A 15,321-nucleotide genomic window follows, 5' to 3' on the forward strand; every position below is an offset into this window, starting at 1 on the left:
CTTCTGAGGCTCTCTCTGGGCTTGGTGAGAGCAGTGAGCGATGGTGGGCCCTCAGTCAGCAGTGAGGACAGGTAATGTGTTTTCTGCTTACTTGCACATTTCCTGTCCCTGTCTTACTCCCATTTGGTACCATCCCCACCCATGATATTTTTGAGGATGTGTTTTATATAAAACATGATATTGATCACTAGAGAGGAAACAAATAGGAAAAGGGGATGGGATGATCTCTGCTCTCAGGAAATGGTCTTACAGTAGAGGATTAAGATCTATGTACTTGGAGGTGGAATGACTTGAGTGTCCTAAGGAGTAAAATGGACCAAAGTATCACTTTTACCTGAAGAAATTGGAGCCCTGAGAAGGTGAAATCGGGCCTTGAAGCCTAACTAAGACTCGCACAGGCAGAAAGCCCATAGAAGGAACTTTTTAAAAATGGAGTCATGTAAACAAAAATGAGGAGACCTGGTTCAGTTAAGACCTGGCTCAACCTTTCACTCAGGCAGAGAGTGAAAACCTTGCTCAAAGTGGTAGGTGTCACTTCATGAGGAATGTTGTCTTCCAGAAAAGGAACAATTAATATGTTCCTTACATATTTATTCACTAAGCAGAATTCCCCACACCTATATGGCTTATAATGTTTGAATTCAAGTGTTTGGGCATTCATTTGATCTCTGTGCTGAGTGTGGTGGGGGAAGATGGGGCAGAAAAGAATCTGTGCAAGGCATCAGCATTACTCAGACCTCTCAACTCCTCAGTGTTTGTGGACAAGTGCTGGGTCTCAATCTCTGAGAAGCCCACTGAGTGAGATGGCAGTGGGCAAATTTCTCCAATAGGAAGAACACACATGCTGGCAAACTTGTTATTCATGTTGCTCTTGATAAAGCCTCCACCACTGGTCATCGAAAGTGGGTTTTTGGATGGGAATAGAGGAGCATACCTGTAATCCCAGCAGCTGGGGAGACTGAGGAAGGAGGATCGTGAATTCAAAGCCAGCCTCAGCAACTTAGCAAGGCCCTAAGCAACTTAGTGAGAATCTGTCTCTAAATAAAATGTTTTTTAAAAAAGGGTTGGGGATGTGGCTTATTGGTTAAGTGCCTCTGGGTTCATTCTCTGGTATAAAAAAAAAAAAAAGAAGGAAAGAAAGAGTGTTTTCTGCTTCCAGGAGGAGCCTGACATGGAAGGAAATATCATCTCTTGCAAAAGAAGTCCCTAAGGAAGGAATTTAGAACCGTTAGCAGAATCCCAGAGAAAAATCTGTGACAAATGACAAATGTAAATTCTGATTTGAAGAAACAGACAAGATCAATGACCTTGAGAAATCATAAGTAGGAAAATGGTGGTAGCAATAACAGAAACCTAAACACCAGGAAGAGGACAGTATGGGAACTGTGAAGGAATCTGAGAATGAGACTTACAGAATAAAAATCTAAATGCATAAGACCCAGGGCCTTAGAGCTAGGCTTGCTCTGAGTGTGAACACACTCAGAGGAAGAAGTTTAACCATCAGATGGGAATACAGATGTAGGATTGAGAGTGATGGGGACATATAGAGTTTTACACATTTAGCAGTCAAGCTGATGGAGTTGGTGAGTAAAATCCTGAGAAAAGATACAGTTTGTGAGAAGAAATTTGCAAAAGAGAAATAAGCTGATGGTATGATCTTGGGGAAAGTCCTATGAGTAAGAGAAATGGTGGACGCCAATAAAGCAGAGAAGAAAAAATAAGAGATAAATCAGGAGAGGGCAGTGCTCACAGGCAAACGGGGTGGCTTTCTAAATGAGATGATGTGGCCAACCTTGTTTAAAGCTTTGGAAGGCTCGATGGGAATGGGCCTGTGAAAACATGATGTTTTAGCAATTTGGGTATCTATCTACTAAATGGTTATATTGATTTTATTGCTGATTTTCTATAAAAATAAAAAATAAGCATATTGGTCAGTAGAAAAGGGAAATGTTTCAGAGGTGGAAAGTGGTTTTAAGGAGGAGAAGAAACATGGTTTCCTCTGAGAAGTCAGGGAAGAGATGGTACGGAGTCAGAGGTCCACAGAGCTGGGACACAGAGTAAGTACGTAGTGCTTGTCCCCACATGGACTGGGTTTCTTCAGGCCTGGTGGAGGAAATAGGAGAAAGGATTTAAGGGGTTGAGGAAAGAGCCATCTATTTGGATTCTTGATGAGAGGTGAGGACAATTCATTCAATGAGCAATGGTCTGTGGAAGACTGAGGAACAGTTGTGAGTGTTGTGGTACTCAGTTGTAGCGGCTTCTCCTAGCAAGACCATCCTCCCTTAGTATCCATAGGGGATTGCTTCCATGACCCCCCAAAGACACCAAAATCCATGAATGCTCAAGTCTCTTATATAAAATGCATCGTATTTGCATATAATTTATATATACCCTTCCATATATTTTAAATCATTTCTAGATTCCTTTAAATGCCTAATACAATATGAATTCTATGTAAAATAGGTGTTGTATTGCTTAGGGAATAATAAAGGAAATAAAAGTCTGCTTGTTCAATACAGATGCATTTCTTTCTCTGTGTATTTTTGATCCACAGTTGATCGAATCAAAGAATGTGGATCCCAGGAATATGGAGGTCCAACTGTAGTTCATGACATGGTTTCAAAATAAAGGCCACAATCCTGGTCTAAGATGGGGAGAGAAAATAACACTTCGTGTGTGGGGAAGGATCCTGCTGTTATTGCTGGTCCTGAATCTGTGTTGGAATGACATGAGCATGGTTGAACTCTGGGAGACTCACAATGAAGGTGAGTAGGTTAAACAAAGACGTAGGTGCACATGGAGAATTTGGAGAAGCAACATGGTATACAGAAAAAATAAGTAGCAGTGTGATTGAAAGTCCTCCACTGAATTCCACTTTGTAAAAATGTAAGCCATTTGAGTCTCAATTTACTAATCATTAGTAAGGACAATAAGTCTTCTCACTCAGGCTTACTTAAAAGAATTAAGTATATTAACATATATAAAATAGCTAGAACCTGGTATTAAATGAAAATATTAAATGAATTTTATTTTTTATTTTTATTTTTTTAAATTTTTTATTGTTGGTTGTTCAAAACATTACATAGTTCTTGATATATCATATTTCACACTTTGATTCAAGTGGGTTATGAACTTCCATTTTTACCCCGTATACAGATTGCAGAATCATATCAGTTACACATCCATTGATTTACGTGTTATTAAATGAATTTTAAAATCTATTGTGCTAGAGCAGTGTTCTATAATTTCAAGTTTTTAGTCTCTTTAATTGGACATATTTCTCTTTTTTATTTGTTTACTGTTCTTTTATCTTTGGGTTTTAAAGTTTAGAATCTTCCTTTATACAGGAAATCATAAGAGTTGCTGCTAAAAGGGTAATGATCATAAGTGAGCTGTTTCCATAGTGGCTGGTTTCCCAGGTGAGGTACTTCCGTAGGCTCAGATCTACTGAACATCTTATTTCAAGTATGCCAAAGAAAGCATGCCTTGGAGGATCCATGGGGAATTCAAGTTGAAGGTTAATGGGTGCATGCAAGTCAGGAGAGTATTCTGTAGTTATTATTCCTTGTTATTCCCCCAAAGCAGCTTTTCATGTCCTCTGAATATAACAAAAGTATAATTAATGCTCCTAAGTCTCCCAGATCAGTCTTAACAACAATGCTTGTCATCAGCAATCCCACTTTATCTTTGATACTGTGTGGCTTCTCTTGCCTCAGCTAGCTTTGCTGCGGCCAACTCATGGTTACATCCAAGACCCAGCAAGGAAGCCAGTGCATTACCCCATCACACCCCATCACCCCCATCCCTAGGGCAACCTTACTTCTAACATTTGACTGATTTCAAATAAATCAACATGTAGGCCCAATAGGATTTTTTAATTGGAAATGAATAAAGATAATGTAACTGATCAAGTGCAGTTGGCAGCCAATGGAAAAACAAACTCTTATAGACAAGGAGTGACCTTTTCTCTATCTTAGGAATAGCATTTTGGATGGAAATCCTAGATTTAAAAAATAGTGGATATCAACCACCCCACCCCACCCTTTTTCTATCCTGTGCAGAAACTAGAAATAACCTTGGGAGCACTGGAGAGCTTTTTCTATTTCAGAAGCTCAGCAAATGTGCATATGATAAGGCTTGATCAGATTGTGGCAGCAAGAGAAGAAAATCAGTGTTCCCAGAGCACCTATAAGTCGCTGTCACTGCCCTAACCTTATGCAGTTGGTATCATAACTAGATGAAAAAAGAAAGAAACAACCAGATCTCCTGCAGATTCTTCTGGTCAGAGGGTGGGGGTCAGAGAAGGAGAGACCTATTTACAGTGTTTTTTTCTTACAAGGACTGGTCTTATCTAAGAATTGGATTATGTTGAAAAGAAAAACTGCCACTGTGAAGCTTTGAGTTCTTTGAGCTTTTATAAAGGGACCCAAAGTAAATGCCACGTATTGGCAGAGTGATTTCACACACTCTGAAAATGCCCACATCTGAGGGGTGTATGGGGTAAGAAGCAGACTGCTCTGTGCAGTCCCAGGAATGCAAATCATTGTAGAGGAGGAAAGGTGGTGGTAGAAGAAATCCAAGAGATAGAAGTTCTCCTGTGCTTAAGAAAGCCACAGTCAGGGAGAAAGCTTCACAAAGGAAGGCCAGCTGATATTGTGTTGTTGTTATTGTGTTCTGGGTTTTAATTGAAGTAATGGCTTTCACCATGCAATCACCCAAAGTCTTCAGAAGAATCTTCTCTGTGCAGCTAGAACACTTGTCAGGGTGGAACTTTGGAATAACAAAGCAATTGAGTATGGGGGATGGATAGAGTGAACAGGAACAGAATGAAAGATAGGCATTGTAGAAAGCAAGAAGCAGGAAGTTGGTCAGGTATTCAGAGGAAGAGGGACGTGAGAGCAAGAGGAAGCCAAAACACACAGAGGCCCAAGACTCCAGGGTGTGGGGACACAGGTGAAGGGGACTTTGGGGGGAGGGCATTGGGTTTTCTACTGAGTGTAGGAATGCATTGAAGACTCTAGTGCAAGGTGATGTAGAAATGGGTACCTTAGGAGTAGCCAGATGGGTAATGCACAGCTAAATTATCAATGCCCTTTAACTGAGATCAAAAACTATCTACCTGATTCATACAACTAGTAGGGGACATTGCTCTCTAACTTAAAAGCCTAATTTCTTTTTACTACACTCCACTCTCTCTCTAAGAAATAATAGCCAGTGTGTATTGAGTCTTTACTATAAGACTCAAGCTGAGTTGGGTATTACTAATATCCTCATTTTATAGCTGAGGAAACGATAGTTGACTGAGATTATGTAATTCAGTGAAACTCCCTGAATAACTGAACTACAGCCCCAGTCTCAGAGTCCCAATTCTTAAACCCTAGCTGTATAACTCATTCAGGAATGATAGAAAGTCAGTTGTTACACAGGTGTTCTCCTATTGTCTGGTCCTATTACATGGGCTATTCATATTAACAATTTATTGAGTATGCAGGGAGGAGGAAATTATTACCAAAAAATGTACAATTAAGAAGCAAATTGAAAAGGATAAGTTTTACTATTCACCTTGACAAGATATTCAGGGCTGAATAGTGCCAAACATGGAGGAAATCTAACTTTCTTTCAAATGAATTCCAGAGCAGAAAAAGGTGACTCACAAACAAGAATATCCTTTAAAAGCATCTTTTTATTCACTATAAGAATATAATCTGCATGTCTATACAATCCATCATGCAAAAATCATGGTAGGCATTTTACAAGCATTGCAGACTCTCAACATCTGTATGTTTGCCCAACTAAAATATTAACAAAGGTTGAAAAACAACATCTTAGGAGAAAGGAATGCAGAAGGAACCAACTCTCTTCCTCAGCCACATGACTTCCAACTTCAAGAAGAACAGCCGAGAAACCACAGCCACACTGAAATCTGAAACCTGAGTCCAAAGGGACTGAGAGATATGGAGCATCACCAAGGATGCCTCCTCTTTGGGTAGCCAAAGAGCTCTGCACAGCCAGCACTAAAGCATCTGTAGACAAACAGGTAGGAATTAACCTAATACAGGTGGAAGAGACACCATCAGCCTGCAAAAGGGTCTTCTTACCCACACACCAGGCAGGGAGCTGAGAATTACAATCGCCTCCCTTAATGAAAAGTCACAGTGATTTTTCTGCTTGTACAGCAATTAAATTTCCCCGAAACACCATTAGAAAGCACATTATAAATAAATTGCTCAATAGCATGATGGTCACTAAACTCTGGAGCTTGCTCAACTTGGATAGCTGCAGTTTATTGGAAATGAATTGTGGGTGAGGACAGGACAAAGTGACACTAAACCCTTGACAATCAAGTCCTGCAGGTTGTGGCTGTGGAGGACTGCTCCTTCTTTGTGGGACTGTCCTGGAGCATTTGTCCCGCCTATGGAATGCTCTTAGCTACTTCTTTTGTGCAAATATTACCCACCAGTTTTAGAGATAGCAATCTGAAACCTACAACATTGTTCATTAATCTCCATCACAAAATGCAGAGTGTGTATTATGATTCTCATTTTCTAGTTAAGCAAACTGAAGCTTTTTAAAAATATGCAATTAGACCAGGGATCTGAAATAAGAGGCAGAACAGAATGGAAATCTCATCAACAGCAAACCTAGAGTTGTCTGTTGAAGCAGGCCATTTCTGAGGGAGCAAAAGTTAACTGTGGTCTTCAACCTTTCCTTGCCATTTCTGTGATTTTATTCCCAAAGTAAAAACTCTAGGGAAAAACACAGAAAAGCTAAAAATGCCACCTTGAAGAAAGGTGAGTTATAAAGGCCCCTATTCCACCAGTAGCTCTAGGAGCAACTGGGGTCCCAAAGGCCTTCATAATGTGGTTTATTAGGAAGGAATCTTCAGACTCAAGGAGAAAACTATGGAAATAAGAAATTAAAGCTACATTCACCATTTTACACCTACCTGTCTCAGGACTACAAAACCAAACTGACATCTCTAGTGGTAAATCTCAAATATGAAGTCTTTAAGGCCTGGGAATGCCACTGATTTCTAGTGTTTTCTACTGTGGTATAAATAGATGATTTTTTTTAAAGGAGTCAAATGCATCCACTGAAAAGTCTCAAATCCTTGAAAAAAACACTGAGACTACTGGGCATGAGACATGTGGTCAGAAATCAGAAAGACCTTTTTATTATTATTATTTTTAACCTGGATCTATTTTGTAAAGTCTGAATTCCAAAATATGCATGAACACAACAATTCATGGGTCTTTTTCCTCTAAGATTATTACATTCAGAACCAAAACTTTTGTTTTGAGAGCAATTTACTTTGAAATTTACATGTTGACTTGAAGCTTACATGTAAATATTTCAATTTTAAATAAAAATATTTAAAATTGAAAAAGGCATTTTAGAAATGCATTTCTTAAGTATGAAGAATATTAAGCCAGTATATTTATTGAGGCAAGTCAACTCTTAGAGATGAAAACAGTGGTAGGGGGAGGAATTTCATCCCCCTGCACCCCATGAACAGGAGGTTATCATTCCATTGGTCCAACTTAGACTTTGAAAGACCCAAACAATAAAAACCACACATAACAACCTGCTTACTAGTTTGTTGCTACATCTGGATTGATCCCACATCTAATGATTGAGTAGTCTACTGGAGAATGAAAGTGCAAACAGCTTCATTTTGCCTTGTTGGAGTCATCCTTCACAGAGCCAGCCCCAACGACTGCCACGGGTCTGGGAGGCCTGTCCTGCTGTGGCCGGTGAGGGCAGAGAAGCAGACACGTGGCCCTTCTTCACTCCCTCTCCTCTTCTTCTTGACCTACTTTCTGTTCCAATTATGTGAGATGTTCTGAATCTTTTTCATTTTGATCCTTTGATCCAGCATCTTGTATCTTGCAGGATGCTCATCAGTTTTCTTTGGAACTGAGGGTGCGTAGGAACTGGACGCATAAGCAGGGCGTTTAAAATGGCGCAAAGGAGGCTTGATGACTGGAGGCCATGGAAAGGAAGACAGATAGTCATTAACCTCAACAGTGACATGGCAGGACCTAAATATTGGGGCAATTTTCCTTTTGACTTTTCTTTTTAACCTTTAAGAAAAGAAACAGTTGTATTCTTATGGAACTTATTGAATATAGATGAATAAGCACATTATCAACTTGATCATTGGCTTGAAGTACATAAAGGTAGGAAATTCCTAGAGAGAGATAGTGATGACCCTATACATAAAGGTTCCCTGACAATGAATGGATGAGGTTAAGGATATGAGAGGGCACACTGAGATCACTATTGGGAATAGCACAACAAACACTGTGAGCAGAATCCTACCATAGACAGCATGTAATATTGCATATAAGCTTTTAGGGTTGCAAAGTCAGTCCCAAAGTACTATTTATAAGTTCCTCATTAAGAAAATATTTGCAAAATGCAAATAAAGGTCATACACACACACACACACACACACACACACACACACCCCTTAAAGCTCCACCAAAGGAAACAACTCAGTTTAAACAGGGGCAAAAGATCAGAATAGAATTCTCACCAAAGAAGATAAAATAAACAAATAAACAAATAAACACAGGAAAGGATGCTCAACAAATTTGTCACCAAGGAATTGTAAATTAAAAATACAATGATATTCTACTACATATCTACATAAAGCTAAAATTCAAAAAGTTGACAATATCAATTGTTTGCAAGGATCTAGAGCAACAAGGACCCTCTTCCTCGTGGAGATGCAAAATGGTACAGCCACTTTGAAAGACTGACAGTTTCTTATGAAGCTAGACATAGTCTTATGTGACACAACAATTGTGCTCCCAGGAGTTTACCCAATTGACTAAAAATTGTCCACCATAAAAACCGGCATATGAAGTTTTGTAAAAACTTTATTCACAAGTGCCCCAACCCGGAAACAACCAAAATCTCCTTCAGTAGGTGAATGGATAAAGAAATTATAAACATTCATATAATGGAATCTTATTGAATGATAAAAAGAAACACATTATCAAACCACACAAAGGCATGAATGAATTTTAAATGCACATTGCTAAGTGAAAGAAGTCATTCTGAAAAAGCAATCTACCAGATAATCCCATTTATGTGAAGTTCATGAAAGGACAAAACTATAGAGATGTTAAGATTAGAGACTTCCAGGGGATCAGAGGAAGGATTGAACAGTTGAAACAGAGGGTTTTTAGGGCATTAAAACTATTACATATGATATCCTAGTGATAGGCACATGACATACATATTTGTCAAAACTCATAGAATTTTATAGAACAAGGAGAGATTTTATTTTTTTTTTAAATAAAAGCTATTTAGTAAGTTCTGAGAATGCCAGAATGGAATTCAAAATGTAACAAAACAATCTGAATGTGTTGCAAATGCAGGAAACAGTCTCACTGTAGAGGGTGGAAGACAAAATGCTTACCAAAGTAAATTTTGATATGAGCAGAATCTGTAAAACCACAGAGGAGATAAGCTGTACACCTGCACTGTGTTTGTTGATAAAGGTGCTTCCCACATAGGTATAGGTGAACAATTCTAATGCCACTCTGCATGTGTCTGGAATTGAACAATTATGTCAGCGGAGAGCAGATGGTAAGAACTATTGGTTTAGTTTAAACTATTGGTTTATAGATGGGCAACAAGGAGGCTAGAATGATACATGTACTATTGGATTAGACTTGAAGACATGAATGTGACCTCATTTAGCTTAATAGTGTCATAAACATATCTATAGAAATATGTACTCACGTGGGTTAGTACAGACATTTTCTTCCTGTATCATTTTAAAAGTCCTAGAAGAAATGATGTAGCTACAGACCTAGAAACATCAGTAGCAATGAACATGCCGGTCACATAGATCTTGATTTCTAACATCATTCTCCAGTAAAAGGAACCAGAGCGCCTTGCAAAAATTAGTTCTAGTCCCTTCTAGGATTAGAACAAAAACTATCAAAGATAGACTGGGAGAATGTTTAGACCCATAAAATTAAAAGGCACTCAAGACCAAACAAACCATGGTGGACAAAAAAAAAAAAGAGTTCTAAATGAAAATCTACAAAATTGTACAAGTCAAAATAATTTGAGCACCAAAATAGGTAAGGCAGTATCAGATTGTAAACCAAAGTATAAAATAAACATCCATAAGTCTTTACTGACATAAATGATTGGATAAATAAATAATTTTGAGAGAACAGACAAATCTTTTAGGCAGATTTTCAAATAAATTATGTGGATATACTACCCACAATGAGAGGACCCCTTAGTGTGGGAAGGGCATTGTTATATCCTCCTAAAGAACATGGTCTAGAAAGGGGACAAAGGAGCAGTTTTTTAGTGGAAAAATCCAATAAATACGACCCCTTCAGGAGACTGAGGTTGACATCAATAGGAAAAAGTGATGTTGGTAGTATGCATCTTTGGACTTATGAAATGGAAATTAATATTTTGTGATGAAAATGGAACTTTACCTCTGTGGTCTTCCTCCTGAAAATACATAATCCCATTTTAATAATGAGAAAATGTCAGGTCAATCCCAACCAAGGGATATTCCACAAAATACCTGACTGGTATTCCTCAAGCAGTCAAGGTCATAAAAAAGGAGAAGTTTGAGAAACTGTCCAAGCCAAGAGGAGCCTAGGGAGACATGATGACTAAATGTAATATGTTATCCTGGACAAGATTTCAGAACATGAAAAAAAGACACAGGTAACAACTAGGGAAATGTGAATAAAGTATGCACTTCAGAAAATAATAATAGAAGAGGTAATACTAGTAAAATAATATATATCATCTAACCTACAGTTCTATAAACAGAAGAAGGTAAAGTACTGATTGATTCTTTCCTCCCAGCACCTTTAGTCTCCTATCACCCTTTCCCATATCTGCTCAAAAGTGTTTGGTCAGTGAATAAAGGTTAAAAAAAAAAAAAACTATCAAACTATCATTAAAGAACAAGTGGAGCTGGCACTGAGCCACCGCCCCCAAAACCAGCTCTCCCTGGAGCCACTGAACTCTCACCTGGAAAGCCAGCAAAGGAGACAGAGAGACACAGGTGGGTCAGCTTGAAGGGTAAGGCTGGGTACACATCTGTGAAATTACAGAGGCTGCCTTTGTAAAACACCAGCTCTGCATATCTCTGCCAATAATAGGAACAGGCTTAGTGCTTATGATGAAGCAGAAAATTAGACACAACTTAAATATTCAATCATAGGGAATTAAGTTCTGGTATATTCTTAAAACATACTACTGTGACATCATGGAAAGATGACATAGAAGTCTACTAACAAAAATAGATGTTCAGGTAATACTGTAATGGAAAAAAAACAATGTATACAATCTAATCTAATTACTGTAAAATATATGAATATGTGTGCCCAGGAAAATTTGAAAGAACAGCCATTTACATCATAGCAGTGGTTATCTCTGAGTAGCCTAAACATGCTATTTCATTAGGTTTGTTTATTGTGGCTTATCCTTTCTGATTTTTCCATGGTGGCCGGGTTTTAGTGATATAGCTTTTTAAAAAAGAAATACACTATTAAAATTTATCCTATAGAATCAGGAATCACAACGATTGTACAAAATCATACCTAATGGGAAATCAGTAAAACTGAGTTCACTGTGGGCTTTTGCACTAGGTAGCTGAGAACCCATAGCTGAGTGAGCTTTTTTGCATTCTACAGATTCATTGATTTCTTAGAGCACCTACTGTATACTGCTGATGTAACAGTGAACAAAAGACAGAAATCCCTGCCCTCATGGAGAGCACCCTCTGAAACTTTTTAGCTGGTTTGCAGAAGAAAAATGTGCCCAGGTTTAAGTGCTCATTAATGCCAACATTGCCTTTTGAGTTATCCTAATGTTGTAAAGATTGTCAGCAAAGGGTCCTATTGTGACAAAATAATATAAATTCTTCCATAATAATATAGAAGAACATAGTTATTTTTGAGATCTTAGAGTGTATAATTTTGTTTCTTAGGGTAAACAGCACCAAACACTATGAGAACAAATATAAAAACTGTCTTGCTACCCTGGAGAATGGATCAGAGATAGGAGAGGGTTTCAGATCAAGAGCAAATGGTTGGAAAGGTCTGGGCTAGCTGATTTATCACCCTTCCAGTCACCAGTCCCTCTCCACTTCATTCTATTTTTGCAACTCAGCGTGAACCCAGCCAAAGTATTATTGAATTTCCCACTTCTCAGCGGGAAGAAACATTCACCATTTGCTGGAATTCTGATTGTCAGAACAAAAACTCCTTACCACTGGAGTGGCTGCAAATAGAGTTGGGCCTGCTAATAGAGTTCGGCTCCCTGCTGAGGCCCTGGAAATACTTGTATGCCTGCTGTCACCCTCACTCAAAGTGTGGGAAAAGGGACATTTCATACAGTGCTGTTTTGTATGCTTTCCCTGCCTTTCCCCTCTGCAGGGGATCGTGATTGGATGACAGAGCATAAGAGCAGAAGCAGGTGTCAGGGCACCATCTGGGGTGCTAGGGTGGCCTCCTGAGGGTGATTTCATTCATCTTCTGGCTATTCCTGAGATTTAAGAAGGGGTCTGACCCTCCTTTCAGTAATTGGGCCCTTCCCACAACTGAACCCACTGATAGTACAACCTCTTTCCCTTGGTGGAGAAGAACTAAGAGGGAACAAAGCTCTTCCCACCCATATGCTTAATTACCAGCAAGTTGGACACTTTTTACCCTTGGGGACACATTTGAAAAAATCTCCTCTCCCCTCTTAGAGCAATTTACTTGGAGAAAATGATCTAATCAGCTAATGAAGGTTTTGACAAAGGCACATATCTCTGCACAGAGCCCCAAAGTTTGGAAAGTCATTATCTGTATTACTTTCAATCGCACTTAGGAAAAGTTCAAGACAGAAATGGACACACCACCGTTCTTGATTTCACAATTAACCATAATGTTCACTTCTCTTTAAAGTGATGCTCTTTGGAAAGTTTTAACTCTTGTTAAACTCCCATCTTTTTAATAAACATCACAGTTCCTCCCAGAGATGTCTATGACTTTCTCCTCTTCCTCTGCCACCACCAACCCCTCTGTATTCTCCCTGCCCCCCACCATGCTTCTTGCTCTCAGACCATTTTGCTTAATGACTACTCTTTTTTTTTGCATAGGAAATTATTGCACAGAACTTTTCTTCTTCAGAAAACAGACTATGACTTATTCCTAAATCAAATTCTTATAGTTGTTAGTTGGATTCAGATGTCAAAACATAAGTGGGAATTTTTAAAGCTCCTTTTTTAAGATTATTTACACTAGACTACTATTTCCAAAAGTATCCCTTAATAAAGTTGTGAATGCCATAGGTGGGTAAGAGAGGGGGCTTCTTCAGCCAAATTTAAGAGACTGGGAGTTAAACAAGGATCTTCACACCAGAACTTACCAATGCCTTACATAAGGGTGATAGTATTATGAGTCTCTTAGAACAGCAAAGGGTGTATAGTTTTTCTCAAATTTAATTGGCTAAAGGAGCTTCCTTTTTATCAGGAGTATCTGATAGAGTATAGGAGTCTCTGATAGAGTGTTCAGCAGAAAACACCTTCAGAAAAACTTCATTAAACTCCTTTTTAATAGAATATCATATATCCTAAGTCACTAATTCAGTACACCCTTCCATTTTGCATTGAGGGTAATCCAGAATGAATAGTCACTAGTCCTCATCCAAAGTTGGGTCTGCTCTTAATTACCTTGACTTAAGCTTGATTTTCATTGGAACTGGTGTTGGTTCTTTCAGCCCATTGTGAGACTTGTTATCTTTTGGAACCATCACTCTCTAGCACAGAGCTGCATCTTCAGGTGGAGAATTTCCAAATTTCTGTCACAGTGCATCATCTCCAATGAGGATAACACAGTCTACTCTTCACTGCTGAATAGATTCTAATGTTGGCATTTAAAAAAAAAAAAAAAAAATGAAGCATTGGACATCTGTTTTCATCTCTTTCAAAGGTAATGCCATATGACCTTTGGAAAAAACATTTCCACCTATAGACATTTTCTACCTGCATTTATACACACACGTGTGTGTGTGCAAAACATGTACACTAATCCAAGATAAAAATAATCATTTATTGCCACTTAAGTACTGTTTTGCATAAAGAGAAAAATTATATTGTTGTACACTCCATTTCTAAGATCATTATCTAATTGTGGTGTTTCTGTGAAATCTCATGGAAGGCCCTTACAAAAATGCACAAAAATCACCCCAGGAGTTTGGAATTGCATGAGACTGGAATGTTAACACAGCTCCCCTGAAGATGGAGCAATATAAGAACTCTGATTTCCATTTCAGGAAGTGCTCTGGTGAAATAAATACAGTAGCTGACGTGCATTGTGTTCTAAGCAAAGCACACTGCTAAGGATTTACCATGAGTTAGTCTTTAATCCTCACTGTGCCCCTCAAGGTAAACACTCTTATCACTCCTCTTCTGGGTGAGGAAACTGAGGTTCAAAGAGTGAAAGTCACTTGCCCAATGTTACTCAGCTAGGATGAAAGATATTTGGAGTCTGGCTTTATATCCAAGCAGCTGGATTTCAGAGCCTTCTCCCATATTTAAAATGATTTGGGTAAATTTCAATCTTATAACTACCATGACTGGTTAAAAGAATCAGGTTACAACTGTACCTCATTTATAGTATCAATACTTGAGTATATACCTGTGTCATGTGCTGGATTCTTGGATACCCTTGTTAGTAGCTATGATCATGCTTCCCCTGAAATGGTTACAGTAATAGATTACCTTAATACAGTACATGGTCATTCATGAGGGAATTACATAAACGTCTTCTCTAAAAGGTCTACTAAGTAATTTCTTTCTTTCCTCACCTATGCATGTTGAAACAGGTATTCTGAAAGTCTAGACCAGTGGAAATAAGCATCAAGCCAGGTGAGATCCAGGACCTTAGGTGAGATCCAGGACTTTAGGTGAGGTTGTTCCTTGGTGGTTCTCAGCCCAGGCTGCAGACAAGAGCCACATACAGTCTTTAAAACCCCTGGTGCTCACTGTGCAGCTCAGACACTTAGAGCAGAATCTAAGGGGTGGGTGGTGTGGGACTGAGCCTCAGGAGTATTTATAACTCCAGAGTTCTGGAGTTTGAATGCTACTGTTCTCATCTCGCCAAGCCTCTCCTTTCTCATCTTTACATCCATTATCTCATTTGTATCCCCAACATCCTTGGAAGGTGCTCATATTCAGCTCTGTCCCCATGTGACTGATGTACTTAAATTCAGTTTCCCATTAGAAGAAGGAGGGGGGGGCAGGAGGAGGAGAAAGGAGGTGGGTTGGAAGGGAAGGGG

The 15,321-nt window shown here is 38.8% G+C and overlaps 1 protein-coding gene across 6 annotated transcripts in view; it reads right to left on the reverse strand.

The window, feature by feature from the left end:
- Window positions 1–5,665: 5,665 nt before the first annotated feature.
- The window catches only part of Pde1c (phosphodiesterase 1C), a 606,321-nt gene continuing 596,665 nt past the window's right edge, over window positions 5,666–15,321 (reverse strand). For 5 of the 6 annotated variants that reach the window (XM_048786434.1, XM_048786431.1, XM_048786441.1 and 2 more), the window contains one exon: window positions 5,666–7,983. In XM_048786434.1, the coding sequence (XP_048642391.1) occupies window positions 7,814–7,983 (170 nt within the window). In that variant the 3' untranslated portion in view covers window positions 5,666–7,813. The remainder of the gene's footprint in view (window positions 7,984–15,321) is intronic. The other variant, XM_015490202.2, reaches the window with a different exon arrangement.

Source organism: Marmota marmota, unplaced genomic scaffold (assembly GCF_001458135.2).
Source record: "Marmota marmota marmota unplaced genomic scaffold, marMar, whole genome shotgun sequence".
In the NCBI taxonomy this organism is placed as follows: Eukaryota; Metazoa; Chordata; class Mammalia; order Rodentia; family Sciuridae; genus Marmota; species Marmota marmota.